We start from the raw sequence: 19,450 nt of genomic DNA on the forward strand, positions 1-19,450 counted from the left end.
CATGGAAGCAGTAAAACTGCCTTGTTTGGCAGCAGAAGGTTCTTGGCTTGACTTCCCTCTGGTGAAGCTTCATCCCAAGCTCCCCAGGCAGCTCAGGAGAGCAGTGGAATTTCTGGGAGTGTCTGCAGCAGGGAATTGCAGCTACTCACCTGCTCTGCTGACCAAGAGGGATACCTGACCTCTGGAAGGGAAGCCAGCCTGCCTCTCCCACCAAGAGCAGGCAGTGTCAGGCTTTCAGCCAGCCTGGGGCACAGCCTGCCCATCTCCCTCTCCAGAAGATTCACCAGATTGAGCAGGGGGTGTCTGGAACCTTGGAAACTCAGGGCACAGCAACAGAGAGATGCCTACACTGACTGTGGTGCCCTTTGGGCTAAATCCTGCTCTCTGAGCTGAGGAAGCAGCTGCCTCACCAGGCCAGCGTAAAACAACCTAGAGAGTTTATAAACAGGAAATCCCAGTCTCTAAAGCTGTATTTAAAATTACATTTTCTAAATATACCTGAACAATGAATATTTTTTCCTACTAACGTTAACTACCCCTGCATGGAAAACTACTGAGTTCCACAGTCAAAAGATGTTCTCCTCTGCAGGAGATTCAAATCCCTGAAAAACATGGGGGCTGGGGGAGAAAACCCTTCCAATTACTGATATATTTTGGAAATAAGCACGTTCAAGGGGAAGAGGGGCAGTTTCTGAAGAAAGGAAATCCTCCAATGAAAGACAGATGAATAACACCTATCACTATTTCCCCAAAGACTTCCCCACTCAATGGACAGGGGAAAAAAACCCATTAAAAGTGACAGCTCTGAAAAGACATCTTAACCCTCCAACAGGAGCTCAGGCACTTGTCCAGAAGGATCTAGCTACACCAGAGGCACCAACTGCTTTGGGTCACCAATGAAGACTATTTAGGGGTAGAAAGGAGGTTTAGATTAGATATTAGGGAAAATTTCTTCATAGAAAGGGTTATAAAGCATTGGAACAGGCTGCCCAGGGAAGGGATGGAGTCACCATCCCTGGAAGTGTTCAAAAAACATATGGATATGGGACTTTAGGATGTGGCTTAGTGGTGCTGGGTTAATGACTGGACTTGATGATCTTAGAGGTCTTTTCCAACCTTAATGAGCCTGTGATTCTATATAAACTGCTTTTTAAAAGGAAATATCTTGGTTTGTTTAGGGTTGGGGGGTGGTTGTTTGGGTTTTCTTGGAGGGAGTTGTTTGTTTTACTCTGAAGCCAGCTGACATGGCTGGGAACAGCACGTAGGGGTTGGGGTTTTTCTCCTGCCTTTATTTTGCCATGCTGCACAGAAATGCTGCATCTCCCCTTAAGGACTGTGGGCTGGCATTAGAACAGTCCCTTCAGTACAGCCAGAGAGCAGCTGATGGCATCAGGGACACCACCACAGCCAGGTACAAGCTCTGCTGGCACACACAAGGCCAATGCACTTGGGACACACTCCTGTCATTCCTGGAGCTGTCAGCAGCCTCTGAAACCCACAAAAGGAACTAATCCAAGAAATCTGCTACTGTGGAGATGGCAGTTTCCATCAGGCCCTGGGAGAAATAATAAACACTTTTACCCAGTCTCCCCTAATCAGTAAACACAGGATACTCTGCTACAACAGAGGAAATTTATGAAACAGTTTTCAAGAGCTAAAAAACAAAATCAAGTCACTCCATTGCAGGTAACACAATGCTCATTCCAAGCTATTCAGCTGGGAAAAAAATCCTCCCCAGATGGACAAAAAAAACCACAACAGACAAACTAGATCCTTTTATGTGTCCCTTTAATAAAATACATTTGCATAGTTATCTTACAACTTTGTTCAAAACCAAAGGTGAACAATTGCCTCATGCTAAGCACAGCCTGCATTCGCGTGTCTCAACACCCATCCCCACACGTGGACACTCAAGCTTGGGAAGGACAACGAAGGGTTTTAAGGCAGCACACACCAGCACACAGCAGTTTTATTGGTTCATTACAGTGAAGTAGCACGACCCTGCAGCAGCTCCCACTGCTGCTGCAGGCCAAGGATTGTCGGCATTCCTACGAGCAGACTTATTTACAGGTGTTTCCAACCCGGCCCAAGAGAATCACACAGGGACATGGTCTGACAGAGCCTCGAGATGGCAGAAATGTTCAGTGACCAGAGGGAGACGTTTCAGTTACTCGTGTGTAACTTTCTGAAGGAGCTTTGTGCCTTCTGCTCTCCTGACTGCATCATTAACCATGTGGAGAAAGCGCTTTGGATGCTCCCAGCCCTCACCACCACAGACTCCTCACACGTCCAGCCCTGCCACTGGTTCCAGTGGTGGCACAAGAACTTCCTACGTGGATCCAACTCTGGATCAGAAACTAAGCTTGTGACAAACTAGGCTGTTGTAGGTTGTTAGTCCATTATGCAAACCAGTTACAGAAATAGAAAGTGTTTTGGTACCTGTTCTTGTGCATTTACAGCACTGCTTGGTTCTCACCCCGAATGACACCAGGGCCCCTGTTCTCTGCTGGCCCACAGGAAACAACATTTAGCAAGTACCACACTGAAAGCAACAGCAAACAGCATGTTTTGCTTTCCATGTTGGCTTCAGTTTTACTTTTTAACCTTGTATGGTTCTGAACAACATTCAGACTCTCAGCTCTTGCCTGGGAACCATGGGTTCAGAAAAGAACTCTATTTTCCACCTTGCCCTTAGTTCCACAGCCAACCTTTTCCACCCAAATAAGGGTGATTCTACTTGACTGGCTGGGATGACCAGCTGAACTCAGCTCTATGGCTTTTATCAACAAAGGGGTGGATTGCACACAACCAGAGAAAAAGTAGCATTTTTAAAAGTAAAAATCTGGTTTAAACCCAGCTTCCAATAGCCACACTGCTTCACTGATACAGAATATTATTTTAAAATAATCTTGCTGTAAATACATCCTTGGCATACTCTTTCCTTCAGATAATCTGACGTGTATCCCACTCCTTCTTCACCACTGCGCAGGAGAGCAGAACTCTCAGGCAACTGTGCTGGAACTGTGCTAGGCAGACTTTTGCAGTAGAGATAAATACTGAAGGCAGGGACTAAGTCCCTCTCAATCAGCATTATTAAGGTGTGTTTTTATTATTATTATATTTATTATTATACTTAAAGAGAATTTAGAGTATATTCAGGTAATACTGAAACATGAAAAGGTAGCTGTGAAAGCACAAAATGCTTCACTTCAATACTCTTCAGGTCAGAATTAGAGGCAGCTTTTTCAATAATTATCAATGCTCATACCTACACAGCCAACACAGGGCTACCTGTGTGAAACTTTGCCAACAGTACCATAATCTCCAAATGTATCAGTAAAAAAAAAAAACAAAAAACAAAAAAACCCAGTAGAATGCCAGTTGGTTTTGGAAAATTCCCCATAATTATGTCCTCAAATACCCCAGTGAGGATGTGAAGTTGTTTTTAATTTTTCAAAGACACTTAGTAGTAATCTGACGTTCAAGGAAAACTGACTGAACATTGATTGTCAGTGTGGCTCAAATCCCACAGGTTAACACTGCCTTTTTGCCTTTTAGAAATTACATAATTTAAAAGATCACCTAATTCTTAGACTACAGTAAGTGACTACTCGATACCACTGGTGCAGCACAACACATTTCAGTTTGTATTAAACAGGCTTTCCAAGACAGATATTCAGAGAAGGCAATTCTGGGTGAGTAGTGTATTTTAGCAGAAACACTTAAAATGTGGTTTCAGAAGGAAATCAAGTCATCTGGAATACTCAAAGGATTATCTAGCACATTATTTGCCTACAACATGATTTCATTCTATAACAAAATACTGCTTCAGACAAAATACATCCAGAATAAAAATCCATTTGTAGTTTTCTGTAGGCACATTGCGTAGTCTGTATTGCACAGAAGATACATCTCTGAACTAAAGGGCACATATACATTATTTGATCAAGGATATTAAATACATAACATTGGATTTTGGAGAAAGGCTTTTACATCTCTGCAATTGGATTAACCTTTTCCTGATAGTACCTTCACAACATTCATCTATATATATATAGTAACAAGCAGTTTGCTTTGTAAACATTTCTGATTGCATAAGTGACCTTTGCTATTTCATAACCAAGTTCAGGAAACCAACTAAATTAAATACTGTCTACGAGATCTCTCTTGTTGTTACAAGAACACAGAACTATTTAATCAGAGAAGTAGTCTGGGATCAAATTAATCCTTTTATTTAAAGGGGAATCAAGGTTACAAGTCCCTCCTTCCCTCCAAAAATTATAATAAGACATGGGCAGCCCATACTGCACCGTATCTCCAAGAGGCCAGGAGTGTGGATGGAGGAGCACAGTTCCATCCTAAACCCAAATGCTCTGCCCTCACTCCAGGTGTCTCTTTAGTGTCTCTCTCCTGGCAACACCTCTTTAGCGAGGTTACCTTTGCATTAGGCTGCTTCTCTGTTTACCAGGGGGAAAAGCAGCAGCTTTCAGACAGTACTTTAAAAGTCACTGCAGACCACAGCCAGAGACAAACAATTCAGTACCATGAACTATTTAATGAAGAGAAGGGGCAGGGGAAGGGCCTGGTCACACAGAGGCTGTACAAGTACTTACTGCAGCAACTAAGCATGTTTGCCAAAACTGAAAGCAAATATGAATGACCAGAATTTGAAGGAAAGAGGTTGTTTAGGGATAGAATGTATTGAGCCAAAACAACCTGAATTCCTGCCATAGTAGTACTGTGAAGGAAGATAAAAAATTAAAATATCCTCCACTCTATGCTTAATAGTTCTTTCCCCCATTAAAAAGGGTGTTAAGAGGCTGGATGGACTGCACCAGATCTAACCCTTAGATCTTGTAGCACGTTTGTAATCACAGTGACTATCAGCAGCAGACAGGTAGAGTTTGTTTCTGGCTGAGCCATGAAGGCTGCCAATTTTAAAAGCTCAATATGTAAGAGATTAAATCAAGTCCCTTAGAACAATAATCCATGAACATTTTAATTCTGCAAAATATGTACATTACAACATTAAAAGAACACAAGTGCCCGTTCAAAACAGCTCAGATAAACTGTGCAAATAGTGGGTCTTTGTGTGTCTGCAATCCCACCATGCAAACGATAGCTTGATATGCATGCTAATGACTACGGTTATCAATCCCAAAGGAAATACTAAAGGAAACAAGAATGAACAGCAGTGAAAGCCACACAAAGACCCACTATCCTTTCTGCTTTTACAAATCAACTGAAACTGTAGATTAGAAGAAAACCCACAAAAACCTAATTTCTTGATTGGATCTAACGTTCAAACGAAGCAAAAGGATTGTGTCAGACACGTGAGCAGGGCTGGCCACCCTGCCTCCACGCTAGTCAAACTTGGATAGTGGGTCTCTGAGGTGCTTTCACACTGGAAGACAACATTGGGTCCTAAAAAAAACAAAAAAAAAAAAATGAAGGATAAAATGAACATAAATTTGAAGAGTGAAACATATGAATTCTATGGACAAAGACAGAACAACACCACAAAGATCAGAAAGGAATGATGAACATTCAACTTTCTGAAAACAGACATCACAAGCTTCCACCCTTGCAGTTTCATATTTATAAACACACAGATTTAAGAACTTGTGACCAGCCATCACTGACTCTGGAAACCCCTGCAGCTCATTCATTTGAAGAAAAAGTTTCTTCCCAAGGAAAACTTCTGTCATGTGGACTCAACACAAGGTCAAGCCCTATGGGTTTTTTTAAAGGCAATGGCAGAATTCCCTGATATTTCAACAAAACCAGAATTTCTCCTGAGAAACTTCTAATAGGACATTAGAAAATCAGATAAAAACTAAACTTGTAAAGAAAAATCTTATTGGAATTTATTCATATCAGCACATAAAAATTAACCTGTTCAATTCTGTTTGAACCAGACAGAAATTAATACCTTGCCTCTACTCTTACATGTCCATGGAAAAGATGTACCACATCCCTCAGAATCCAAGGGCTACGTGGTCTGAAGAGGGACACACCTTGTGGACAATCCAGAGACTATTCCAGACCTCAGGATTACAACCTGGAAGTGTTATCAAGCCTGACTGACATTCACCAAATAGTTTTAGAAATACAAAGTCACTATGTCACTATGAACTAAGGGATTGATTTCATATTTGATCTTTGGTAAAAGAGGTAAAATTCTGGAGCTGTTGAGTAAAATCTTAGAATAAATCATGATACTTTGACACACAAAGATTAAATGTGGAACTGCAACAGGCAACACCTCAAAGCCACTACTACCATGAACTGTTACTCCACAAAGAGAAGTTACATGGCAAGAACTAGAGAACTTCAAAATGTATTGTCCATACACAGACACAGAAATGCACTGGCCACGAGCATGTCAGTTCAGAAGTTTTTTCACTATAAACACCCCAGAAAGTGAGTTGGCTTCATCCACCAGACAGTGTGAACAGGAGTTACTAAAGATCTTTTGAGCATGGAAATAAACTTCTGGAAATACAGATCCTTGTTGCAGGACTTGCCTTATGTCTCCAACATGTCACATCTACAAGTAAGGTTTGGGGAAGACAAAAATGAGGTAGCTGTAGAGATATTACTACAGACAGCAACCTGGAGCTCAGGCTTGAGCACCTGAAGGAGTAACTCTGGTGTGTGAGGAACTGCAGCAGTGCAGTTATGGAAAGCAAAAAGAGTGGACAGAAAACAGTCAATACATGTACATTAGAGTAGAAAGAACTGGCACAACATTCAGCTCGCGAGTCTCACAGAGATGAGACACCTCAGGATGAGCCAGAAGCCTCTCTGCACACTGAGCACAAGTGTGTCCACCTGGCTGAGCTGTCCAACCCTCAGCAAGAACATCTCTGAGGGATGAACTGATCTCTAACACTAAAAGACATCCAGCAACCAAGTGTGCAGACACAGCTGGAGCAGCTGTTTTCTCTCCTTACCTTTCCCTCCTGCCTACCCCACCTTTAACATCCCTTGGGAAGAATGGGAAGACAACCTGGTAGATGTGTCCTTGTCAGACCCTTGTGTGCCTGACCCTTAAGCAATGGTTGCGGTTTACCTGAGGGGAGAAAATCACAACTAAAGAGAATAAAAGGACAAGGCTCACACTGGTCCCATGGATAAGCTAACAAACTTTAAAAGGTATCTCACTGAAAAAGCCAACAAATAATAAGAGAACAAGTTTCCAAGTGCAAAGCAGATGAAGACTGGCCAAAACAACAAAATTATCCCCAGAACAGGCCAGTGGGAAGAACTGTGAAGTGGTAAGTGCACCATGCCCACCCCCCTTACACACGTCTTGGAAAGAATGGGAAGAGAAGCTGGCGCTAGACAGGTACTGGCAACACACAAGATCTGATCCTGAATGGTTGTGCAAGCACTTGAAGAACAGAAGACTGATTCTTTATTTTAAATCTATATTTTGAAGCCTCCTGAGTATCATATTTATTGTTTATGACTACTTTTGTGCAAACATTAGAAAAAGGGCTATTAAAATGTCACTAAAACAGGAGCAAGTCTAACCACCACCACAGTCCCCAGGAGCACAACTCAGATGTTCTGTGTTCTGCAATCACTGCATGTTTAAGAGACAAACACTCAAACCTACAACACCCTGAAGTCATTTTGCTTTTCTTTTTCTTTCCCTGCAGGGGTCCTATGCCAGGATGTGCAGCTACCCCAAGATGGAAAGTGATCTTTTTTTGCTCCCAGAGTTATGTCAGCAACTTAAGAGAAGGGACATCTCACTGACCCCAGTTCCTTCTTTGCTAGGGGAGGTTGCCATTACAGCTGTAACTAGTGACTCCCAGAAAAGACTTTGGATACAAGTGTGTTTAACTTTGAGGGAAAACAAGAATTTTCCTAAGCCACAAACCTATTTGAGTAAACCAAATCTATCTTTCCAATGTCATTATACTTGATCTAGAAAAAACAGTGGGGAAAGCTGCTATTATTCAACAGAGGCATTATAATACTCAGATCAGCAGTTCTTTAAAATGCAACAATGCATTTTTAAAATTACATTCTGTCATATGTCAAAGCTGTTCTGTAGAGGGCCACATCAACATTCCTGTGGGACAATTCCTTAGTGATTTCTCAAGAATACTCAAGATAGTTTCTGTACTGTGTTTAATCAAGAGCCGAAAATATTGTAAGGAAACCCAAGGAAGTTTGAAAGTTAATTCAGGACGTATTTAAACATTCCTCTGGTTACAGAAAAGGGAAAGAGCAGTGGCTTACTGCTGACCCAACTGACCAGCAGCAGCAGCCCAGCTGAAATCTGGGAAATTGTATTTGCACAGTGCTGTGCTGGAGCTACGGAGCTGTGCTGGGTTTGTGCAGGCTCTGGGCTTGAGGCAGGATTTTTCCCTAAGTTTCCAAATTCACATGTTTTAATAGTGCAACAGAGTAGCAAAGCCCAGCACAAAACTGGCGTGTAACTTTGCGTATTTGAAATACTCAGAGAATTTTTTTAAAAAGATAGAAAATTCAACATACTCTTCATTCACCAGTAGGTGGATTTTGTAGATCTGCTTCATAGAGTAGTTCTTAGACAAAAGTTTAATGGTCAGGTACAGATGACCTGGTGCACATCTGCTCACTTGATTAACCTTTGTCAAAAGCCAGTTTGATGTGGATGGAAATACTCTTATTCCACATCACTGAAATCTGAGAGAAAGCCTAATGATGTATCAGCATACAATGAGAAAAATTTACTCATCATCCAGAAAGTTTCCAATTACCATGTGGCCTTAGCATGGATTTTGCTGAAAATCAGTGGTTTATATGATCACCTTGCACTTGTCACATTCAACCACATAACTTGAAATGGCAACACACCTGGTGTGACAAGCTGTTACTTGTATCATTTTTGAAAATTCCTAAGTTTTAATACCCAGCCAGAATCTTAATTTTATAGCCCATCTGGTGTAGTCAATACTGTTTCTTCAAAAGTGCAACTTGCAAACAAATGAAACCTTTCAAAGGACCATTTTAATTATTTAGCTATGGCTAAATTCAGTCTAAATGCAGACGTTTTTGACATCTCAACCATATCGGCCAGAGGCATTAAAAAAAAAAAAAAAAAGAAGCCAGAACAATGTGTTACCAAAAATGTGAGCTCAGAAGTAATTTGGCTAAAAAGAAAACCTCAAGAATGGTGCACACTCTCTTTCGCCCAGGAACCATAACAAGCTACCCAGGGAAAATATTCTAACTTTCCAACCCAAGCTGTACCTTCATTATGAGTTTGTGAATTTTTCTGTAAGAACACGACTATGTTGATCAAATCTTAAGTACAAACTGATCCTACAGAGTAGCTATAGGCTAGTAAGAGTGAGGCTCAGCCAGGCTTCCAGATGGGTGTCTTTATCCCAAAAGAACTCCAAACGATGCCTAGAGAAAACCAGAAAGCGAAGGAACAAGGCCTGTCGTGTCAAAGGAGCAACTCTGGCATCATGGTATATTCCCAAACCCACTGGGCTGATGTAAAAGTTGGCTTAATCACAGGATAAAAAACTGAGGGATAAATTTCTCTGGGAGAAGGATTTTCTCTGGGGACAGGGGCCAAAAAACAGGGTGTGTGTGTAAGGGACACCAGAAACCTTTACTGTGTTCATGTGCAAAAGGCAGAGAAGATGGTGACTGTCAGGTGTATAGTTTAGCATTCAGTTCTCAGCCTGATGCTGGTAACTTCCACCTCAACCTCTCTCCTGATATACATCTTGTTTCTTAGGATTGGATGACAGCTGGAATGCTGGGAGCCAGGACAAGCATATTTAGAACAGACAACCTGATAAGGCCAAAACCTTTTTCCTGTCCTTTTTATGGGTATTTTTACTTAACTGATAAGCATGTTAAAATTAATACAGCAGATGCTTTTCCTTATTTTCCGAAACTCAAGCGAGTCCTATATTTGCAGTGTGCCTGCACTGCTTCCCAGTCCGTGTTAGTTATCAGCATCTTATTGGAAGGAGAACTCCTACCAAATCCAGTATTTTTAGCTCACCCTACAGCACTCTTGCTGTCCCACACTGGCTGGTTGGCAATGTGCTGGTTGTTTGTAAGTTGACTAGAAAAGGATTCAAAGTACCTTGTACTATAATAAAGTATTTCAAGAACTAATCAATTCAGCTGATGCCTGGAACTCCAAATTCCAAGCACAAAGCAGAAGAACAGCAATGCACCTTTGAAATGAAGCAACAAAATTAATCAAAAATAGAGGTTGCTTACACTGCTGACTTGGATCAGAATCTGTGGTCATCTTCACATAGTTTGAGGGGAAGAGACCTGTCACACCATTGATTTCTCCTTGCCACCAGTCAGCATCATCTTTGTTCAGCACATTAATCAGCTGCCCCTTGGAGAAACTGAGCTCGTCCTCATTGTTCGCCGTGTAATCATACATGGCTATCACTTGACACACTGTGAAGGAAAAAAAAGAGTAGAATGGAGTTATACAAGTATCAAAACTGTTTTCTTAGTGTTTTACAAAACCACAGGAAAGAAACAACCATTTCACATGCACTGTTGCATAAGAAAAATGTCACATGATTTTATCTTGATAGAGAATTGTCTTCCCATTTCTTTTACTTTTTTAAAATTGAGCCAGCCAGTAATTCTTCTTTCCACTATACACATCTGTGAACTTTTATAATGAATGGACTGCATCTATTGGCCTTCTAAACACTTCAAAATATAATCAAGTATGCTTCTGTATTTTACTGGCTGAAAAGAGAGTGAGCTTGATTATCTTATTGCAGACACTTGTGGGGAAAATGTGGCAGAGGAAGAGGAAATGCACATTAGCTAATCATGGGCTGCTGCTTTAGTCACAGGGAAGTTTTGTCCAGTAAAATCCAGGAAATTGTTGTATAAGCAACTCATAGCTGTGCATAATTTAAGCATGCAGAAGCAAAAAATCTCCTTTTCTGTGAAATAACCTCATTTGTACCCGAACATTCAAATGGAAAAACCTAGAAATAACCTGAAAATTTGCTTAGTCTCCCTCTTTGTAAGGAGCAGTGCACATAACTCCACGTGGTTTGCCAATGTTTGCTAGCTCTCTCTAAGATTTTTGCTAGCACTTGGAAACATGGAGTTTCCAGATGAGAGGAGTGTGACTCTTTGGGGCAAAATTAAAAAGCCGTAAAAGATAGATGCTGACCCTCACAGATACATGAACAGTTGAAATAGGTACATTAAATATTCTAAATGAAATGCAAAGGCCTTTTTTTTCACCTGAGGGAGCAGCTGATGTGGTTCTTTCACTGCTCGGACCCAGAAGCTTCACATGGCTGGCAGGGAACCATCCCTTCTGTCTCTTTTTCCCTCTTGCCTGTAAATATTTACAATTATTACACAATTGAAAAACTAAATGGTCTGTAGACTGGAAAAAAATGCAACAAATATGTCACAGAGTTTTGCCAACAAAAGACAAGAAGTCAGGATTCCAAACACCTGCTAAGTGAATCTCAAAAGATAAAAAAATCTGACTAAAGGATAAAACAATCCAACTGAAATAAAGCTGTACCCTAACATGTTCTGGCAAACAGGTTCATCCAAAATTTTTAAGTGAGATTCAGAGTACATCAGTTGTAGGGCTGAAAATTTGTTCTATGAATATTCCACCTATGCATCATAGCCAGAGTCTCTAATGAGGTTAAGGGTACTTTTACAGCACATTCTTCTTAAATCTAAGCAGGGAAAGGAGAAAAGTGGGAACAGCCACCTTTGCATTAAACAAGCTTCCAACTCCAGCTTCCAAACCCATCTGTTCTTTCATTAGAATAACTTTACAGTTATGTTTCACCAATTAAATCCTAACCAATTAAATAACTGTCATCTGGTCTCTTCCTCCTCCCATGCACATGTTAATTGACAGTTTTACTATTTTATGTGACCAAGAAAATCCACTCCACAAAAACCATAAAACCCCCAGCAACCCAAGGTTTAAAAAATCCAAACAACCAATCAAACAAAAAAAAATCCACCACACAACTTTTTTCCCCTTTGGTTTATACAAGATGAAAATAACTTTCTGGCCAGCTTTTATGTAACTTTATACTCAGTTGTTTTTTTGAATTAAACCCGAGAGCACCTCCTTGCCATTCATGAAGTCACAATTATTTCTCCTTGAATCACTACCTGCAATTCTCCTTGCCACCATCCACTAGCATTTTTCTTCAGAATAAGTATCAGCTGTCCTGGAGCGAGACTGAGCTGTTCAGTTCCTGATGCAGTGTAGGCAGTAGTAACCTGAGCAATTTCTGGAAAGAAAACAGTAATTGCATTTGTTATTTTTTCACTGCAGTTAAGAGCTGGATGCACATATATATCCTGGTACATGACTTGCAGCTAAGAACATCAGCCACCATTAAACACTGCTATGAACCTAAATGCTCAGAGTTACTTAAAAAACAGCCTTAACATTAAAAAAGTTATCACATACTTACCGGGTTTCTTATTTATTGTTCCAGTTTTGCCAGCATAGCTAGAAGCCTACAATGACACAACAACAGCCACCTTTAATGTGCAATAAAAACTAGTGCAGTTTACACTAAAACACATGGAGATTTTAACTTTAAACCCATATTTAACAAAACACCATCCTGTACAGAGAGAGAGGCAGTGTGACACTGGCTACAGCTCTGATTTAGCACTCAAGCTACTACTGATTTTCTTTTCTGTCAAGCACATTAACCTCTGCTCAAAATCACTGTCTAAGAGCTGGGTGCAAACAGAATAAAACTGAGAGAAAATATCATGTTAATTGTCAGAATAGGAACTCACATCTGGATCTTTTGGTCTGACGTAGTTGGAGGGGAAAATTCCAGTTCTGTTATCAATGCTCCCAGTCCACCATTCCCCTTCCTTCTGGGTCACCAGGATCTCCTCACCTTCTGTGAACGTCAAGTCACCGGGCTCAGAGCTTGAGTATGAATAGAGCGCAACGTACTCTGTGTAAAGAGCACACAGAGCAGGGAACAGCTTCAGATGGGGATAAAGGAACATCAGATGCAGATAAAGGGGGATCAGCATTCACCAGTGTGTTCATAACAGGGATCATACCTTCACATGTCTATGAACTGACCTGTCTACCTACTTTACTGTAATCCCATTTACTCTTACAGGTACACAACTTTGTAGTGGAAAAACACAGGTGCAATTAAAGTATAATCGGGGAAGCATGGAGATACAATAGAAATTTTTCTCCAGTAATCTTTGTTTTCCTTACTCCTTACTGAATATAAGAGAATGACCCATCCTCAGGAGATTAAAAATCCTTTTTCATGTCTTTACAGAACAGCACAGCACAGCAGAGAACAGCATGAAGAGAACTCTGCTTTATGGGTTATCAGAAATATATTCATGCTCAAGCAAAAGTCTTAAAATACCCCAGGCCTGAATTACTTATAACCTTATGTTCCTGTTTTAGAACTCTTGTATCAACAGCTGAACATTTGGACTGTGTCTTTTGGACAAGCACTCGAAGTGCTGCTCAGAAACTCCTCACAGATAAAGTATATTTACATGTCATTAAGCAGAACCAGACTGTAGCATTAGTTGGCATTTTTCATCCTGTCTTACCCTCTCCTGCTGTGTAACTCTGGGTATTAGGCCTTTTGTTTACAGCTGCATAAATAGCTTCTGGTCTGCAGAAAGAAGAAAAAAAACAAGGTTTCTATAACCAAGAGGTTGTTCAAGAACAAATCTCTCACTTCACATGAGACTAAGATCACTTTGGTTATACTGGAGCTGTATTGACTCTGAATTAACTGCAAAGACTTCCCTGACTATCAAACAGTGCCAGATACTACTGATATTTAATGTATTTATGGCATTCAAGAGCACGCCACTTAAAAAAAAAAAAATCACATGATAAAAGGCAAGAGATACATTCACAAATTATGTTATCCAGAAGAAATAAAGATTTTGACTAAATTCTCTTATTCTACAGAATTTCTTAGAACTTTTAGCAGAATGCATGAACAGAACAATTCATACACAATGGTGCAGCCACCCCAGCAGGAACCAGACTTTGGGTTGTTACGTGAACAGTTACCCTGGAGGATTAGAACAGACATAATGATCTTTTCAAGTGAAGAAAAACATTCTACTTCTGTCAGATGTGCAGAGTTCACAATTAGTTCTGGGTCACTTAGAAGTTGGCACCTTTAGAGGCAGAACGCAACTGCGCTGCAAGAGAGGGGACTTGGTAATGAACAAAAAGCCTGGCCCTTGATGAATAATCAAACACCACTGATGTTTCATAGCACTCAGCCTTAGCAAGACTGTCTATAACTACACAGCAGTGAGCCCAGCATTACTTGGCCTGCCAGAATGAAATAATAAAACCCTAAAATGACACAGTGTAAATTGTAAATGGCATTTATATTCTGCACACTAAAGCACTGCAAGAATTTTGCACTCTAAACCACCTTTTTTTGCAAACAGCTGAATAAACAACAAAAGTCACACTTACTCCTCTTTCTTGGTTTCACTCCCAGGTAAGAGCTTGACATAGGACTTTGGAAACCAACCCCTTCCTCCATGTACCTCTCCGAACCACCAGTTCTCCTGCTGCTCCAGGACAGTGATGATGTCATTCTTTGAAAAATTCAAGTGGTTATCTTTTTTTGCAGTCCAAGAGCAAAGTGCTTGTGCTTTTAGGTTATCTATAGGCTGCCCCTGTAAGACAGAAGTGATGTTGGTTGACCACACTGCCCCAAACTGGTGCAACTGTTAAAAACAAACACTGGTGTAAGCAACTTCATTCCTAAGCGATGGCTGAATTACTTTGTTTATGTTAATACGTGCATGCAACTCAGTTTCTTATTTGTTAGAATTAACTTCTGTGTCTAATTATAGATGAAAATTATTTTAGAATTATGAAAGATGAGTCTTCTTGCACAGTGTTCCCTGGAAGCATATGGAATTATATCAATGGACACTAGAGTGGAACAATTAGATGAGCATCTTTATCCTCCAGCCTGTTTAGTGCACTCAGCATTAGCAAAGTTGTGTGGTGTTCTGGTTTTTCTTTAAATTATTTTCATTAACATGAATCTGAAATACAGCAAATTCTGCACAAGGTACCTGTCCATGAATGGGTGAAACAGATCCAGGGGACACAGTGCGAGTAAAAGCTGATTTCTGCTGCCAGGCTGTGTTAACATTCAGGCTGGAAAAGGGGATGTTTTGGTAATCAGATTCTTCTGCAGATTTACTTGGTGAAAGTGGTCTGCAAGTTGAACACAAGGCATATTTATCAAATTATAACTTTTATTTAGAAAGTACCTCAAACAGAGAATTTTTTAAAAACATCTATAAAACTGATATTCTATACAGTGCAAAGTACACTATCAAATACTTAAAATTTCCATTTTTCTTTTTCTTTTTAAAGAGGGATTTAAAATTAAAATTTAAAATTAAAATTAAAATTTTTCTTTATAAAGAAGGTTCTTCAATAAGTTTTCTGCCTTTATATTTTAAAAACAAACACCAAGCAAAACTATACAGCACATTATGTGCTAGCTAAATTTAGAAAAAGCAATTTAAACACAAACATAACAAAAACTCACTCTGAAGCAGCTGAGGTAGTAGATAAAGATACTGTAGGAGGAAGTAAGGCTTTCTTGGGAGATAACACTTTTTCTCCTTCTGGTATTTTTTCTACATAATTGCACGGAAACCAACCAAAATGTCCTTGAAAACTCCCATAAAGCCAACCAGGCTCTCCCACAGTTTTTTCATCAACCTATGGAGAGGAGGAGAAATACAAAGGAAACAGAATTAGCAGCGTGAAACAAGCAGGGAGCTTGCTGGCTCTCTGACCTGGACAGGGGGCAGTGCCCACACCAGGATCAGCATTTTCACTCTGCCCTGGCAGCACTCAGCTGGTTTTGCCCTGTGATGATGCAGCTGCACTGGTTCCAGACACAGGTACAGACAGACCTCAGGGACCCTGCACCCCTTCAAACAGGCCCCAGACATGCACATGGGGACCATGCAGTGCATCTGAGCCACGCTGTCCTGCCAAAAATGACAGTGCATTGTGCTGGATTCTGCTGAATGTGCAGCCAAGAGGCAGGGGCTGGTGAGCCCAGCAGAGCAGGAAACAACTGCTGCTGTTCTGCTCACAGATATAATTAACTCTGTCAGCTGACTGCATCCAAAACACGTCCAAAAATTCTGTTATTTACTAAATGATTAAGTATAGAGCATCCTTAAACATTCACAGCAATACTGAAGCTTCCATTATGCTGCAAATTAGCCAGTTAGTGAAAATTGGCTAAAAATTAGCAGCCCATCAAATACTATCAGCTAGTTAGCTTAGCTGGGGTTTGGGGTGTAAGAGGAGGAGGAGGTGGCAGCTGTTAGCCTATTTCTGAAATCAGTTATCAGCATTTAAATGATACAATTATAGCTGAGAAAGAAGTCAAAGCAAAACCTACTTCTCTTGTTCCCTCTTCCATGGTTCATTGGTATGAAAATGCAAATAAATGCTTTAACACTGTCAAACTGAAAGCTAATTTAGTCAAGTGTTTTAATATTTTGTACCACATTGCTTTATAAATTCTCCCTTATCACCTACTTGTATCACTTACAGTCTGAATGAGGAGGAACCATACATACTTAGACATTAGAAACTGTATTACCACGGTTGTAAATCAGTTTTCACACATTCACCTGCAGGCAAAGACTTCCAAACAAGTGCTAATAACTAATATACATGAAATAACACAGATTTCAACTGAGATGCCACAAGGCATTTCCAATCTTATGGTCCTGCCGTAATATTATAGACAGCAAATTCAGCTGAATTCACAAAAGTTCTACAATGAATGGACACAGAATAAATTACTCTAAGTGTCTGCCTGAGCGAGGATTGATAAAAGAGCAGTCAGAAAGAGAATCACACATTCAGAGGATGGTTTGGGTTAAAAGGGATCTCAAAGATCACCTGGTTCCATCCCCTCTGCCAGGGGCAGGGACACCTTCCACTAAATCAGGTTGCTCAGAGAGGCAGAAATCTGTGTTAAGAATACACTGGAAAACAGTATTAAGATTCAAAAGAACCTTTCACATGTACTTGTTAAATAACTAATTTGATTTTAATTCAAATGTCATTAATTAATAATTCATTTTTCTATTTACTATGCTCATATTTCAAGCAAACACTTAGAAGCCAACTTGTACATGTACCATGAACTGCAACAACTACATCATTTCTGATCTACTAATTTTAGAAAGTTTATGTTTAGCATTAACTGTTCTTACTTTTAAAGATGTTTTCAACATATCTAGGATGTGTAAAATTCAGAGAAATATTTTGGCTGAACTAATCCTAATTTCACCTCTTTAAAAAAAAATTTAAAGCAGCAATCCAATTTAAATTTTCAGTAAACCTTTAAATATATCAATGTAATGCTTTTGACCCCTAAAACTTTTTGCATCTCAAGGCTAGAGAAAAGGGTTAATTTTTGCAAGTTAAATGTGAAGGGCAACTCTTACCTGAATTACATCTCCAGTATTAAAGCTCATCTCATCGTGGTTCCTTGCCTCAAATGGATACAAAGCTCTGTAATTTACCAAGGCAATGGAATTCCTCGACTCTGCAGCACCAACTGCATTGCCTGGAAGGTAAGAAACCCAGTTACCACTCTGACACAGCTGAGAGACAAGCACTCAGCTGGAGCCCCACCATTCTAAGCAACGGGGAGGAATATCGGTTCTTGCCCCAGATACTGAGCAGGTCATCAGAGGAGATCACCAGGGCAGCAGTTTAACATGGCAATCATGGAAATGTAAAAATGCATTGTTTTCTGCAGTGAAAACATCACAGAAACATAGAAGGGGTTTGGTTGGAAGGGACCTTGATGGTTCTAGTTCCAACTCCCCACCATAAGCAGGGACACCTTCCGCGAGACATCCTTAAAAGTGACATTTTTATCTTCTCCTCTTTCCTTGCCACATTGCTCTGGCTAAGCCAGTGCTTTAATAAAGCCTCATTTACCACCACTATAATGTTCCAAGCTGAGAAGATCCTACTGTTGCAACAATAAGTATTCAGCAGCATGTGTGAAGATTTTATTTAGAAACCTAAAATAGCAAAATATCACGATTTTGATTTTCTTTGCATCTCTGTTCTCCAAGCCAGGGACTGATGCTGCTAACAGGAAATGTTTTACAAGCTTTAGCTGAAGTGTGCAAGTATCTTTCAGCCCTGTTCTAATTTGATCCTTGCTGAGCTCAATGAGAAAAGTGGCTAATAAAAACTGACAAGAACTAATGAAGGATGAAATCAAACGTGCTTTTAGTGAAAATATTGTTAAAGCACTATTTTTCCAAGTCCCACAGCTAGAGTTAAGTCTCATCATTCAGTCCTTTGGTTTTTTCATCTGAGGCATTGAGTGATGCAGAAACAAACCACATTTCACTGCTAATAAACTACTTCGCTGAGCATTACCTGCCCATCTCTCATCAATGAGCAAACCCCCTTCATGTTAGCATTCTATTCTAATGAAAGAAAGTGCAAGTCTTATGAAAAACCTAAAATAATACAGTTTCCAGCAACTGCTATTTGTTGACCATGATCACTGGAATATTTGTCATCAGTCATAGGTGCTGAAAACTGACAGAGGTAACTTACATTAATAGGATCATTTATAAGTAACAAAAGACATGAAACATTGCTGCTTTGGTTTTTTGTTTAAATTATATCTTAGGCAGTAAGTCTGCCATTGTCTCACATTAATAATTGTACACTTGAAGAGTGAAATAACACTCAGGAAAATAAAAGTCCCAAAATCTAACAGACTGAGGTTACCTTCATTTTTCCAGGGTGGCTTAAGACTTTTGCCCTCTGTTGGTTTCAACAGATCTGCAAACTTTTCATTCATGTTTATTTTAGAAGTGTGTTTCTCCACCGCTTGAGAGTTGGTTGCTTCTTTTATCTTTTTTATCTCCTCATTCTGCTTGCGCCTCTCCTCAGCTTCCTTTGCTATTTGTTCTTGCTTTCTTTTATCTTCTTCCAGTTGCCTCTGCCTTTGTTGTTCCACCTCCCTCAAGATCATAGCTTGTCTATTTTTCTCCTCCTCTGCAAGAAGCTGTTGTTTGTTTTCCCTTTCTCTCATCATGGCAGCTGCTTCTTCAGCTTTCAGCTTTTCTTGAACTTTTTCCTGCATTCGTTCTTCCTCCAGTCGCTTCTTTTTCTCTTCCTCTTCCCTTCGGATATTTTCCTGCCATCGGTTCTCCTTCTCCCGTTTTGCTTTCCTGGAAGAAAGGAATGAGACAGGAACACTGACACAAAAATGAATGAGATTATGTTCCTACAGTAATCAGTGACACTTGTCAGCAAAACTGAGTTTATGACATTGATTGCTCTGCTCTCAGTGTCATCAGCTCTCCCAGAGACCATGTATTAACATGA

General features: G+C 40.1%; 1 protein-coding gene across 7 annotated transcripts in view; it reads right to left on the bottom strand.

The window, feature by feature from the left end:
• Window positions 1-19,450, bottom strand: part of ITSN2 (intersectin 2) — an 81,823-nt gene that overhangs the window by 11,340 nt on the left and 51,033 nt on the right. For 6 of the 7 annotated variants that reach the window (XM_082276882.1, XM_082276883.1, XM_082276881.1 and 3 more), the window contains 11 exons: window positions 18,848-19,293; window positions 17,533-17,654; window positions 15,600-15,775; window positions 15,115-15,259; window positions 14,501-14,706; window positions 13,606-13,670; window positions 12,808-12,974; window positions 12,471-12,516; window positions 12,163-12,284; window positions 11,257-11,353; window positions 10,249-10,440 (listed from right to left, as the gene is read on the bottom strand). In XM_082276882.1, the coding sequence (XP_082133008.1) occupies window positions 10,249-10,440; window positions 11,257-11,353; window positions 12,163-12,284; window positions 12,471-12,516; window positions 12,808-12,974; window positions 13,606-13,670; window positions 14,501-14,706; window positions 15,115-15,259; window positions 15,600-15,775; window positions 17,533-17,654; window positions 18,848-19,293 (1,784 nt within the window). Of the gene's footprint in view, window positions 1-1,792; window positions 5,425-10,248; window positions 10,441-11,256; window positions 11,354-12,162; window positions 12,285-12,470; window positions 12,517-12,807; window positions 12,975-13,605; window positions 13,671-14,500; window positions 14,707-15,114; window positions 15,260-15,599; window positions 15,776-17,532; window positions 17,655-18,847; window positions 19,294-19,450 lie in introns of those variants that run through there. The other variant, XM_082276886.1, reaches the window with a different exon arrangement.

The sequence above is a fragment of the Coloeus monedula genome, assembly GCF_965178545.1.
Source record: "Coloeus monedula genome assembly, chromosome: 2".
NCBI classification, from domain to species: Eukaryota; Metazoa; Chordata; class Aves; order Passeriformes; family Corvidae; genus Coloeus; species Coloeus monedula.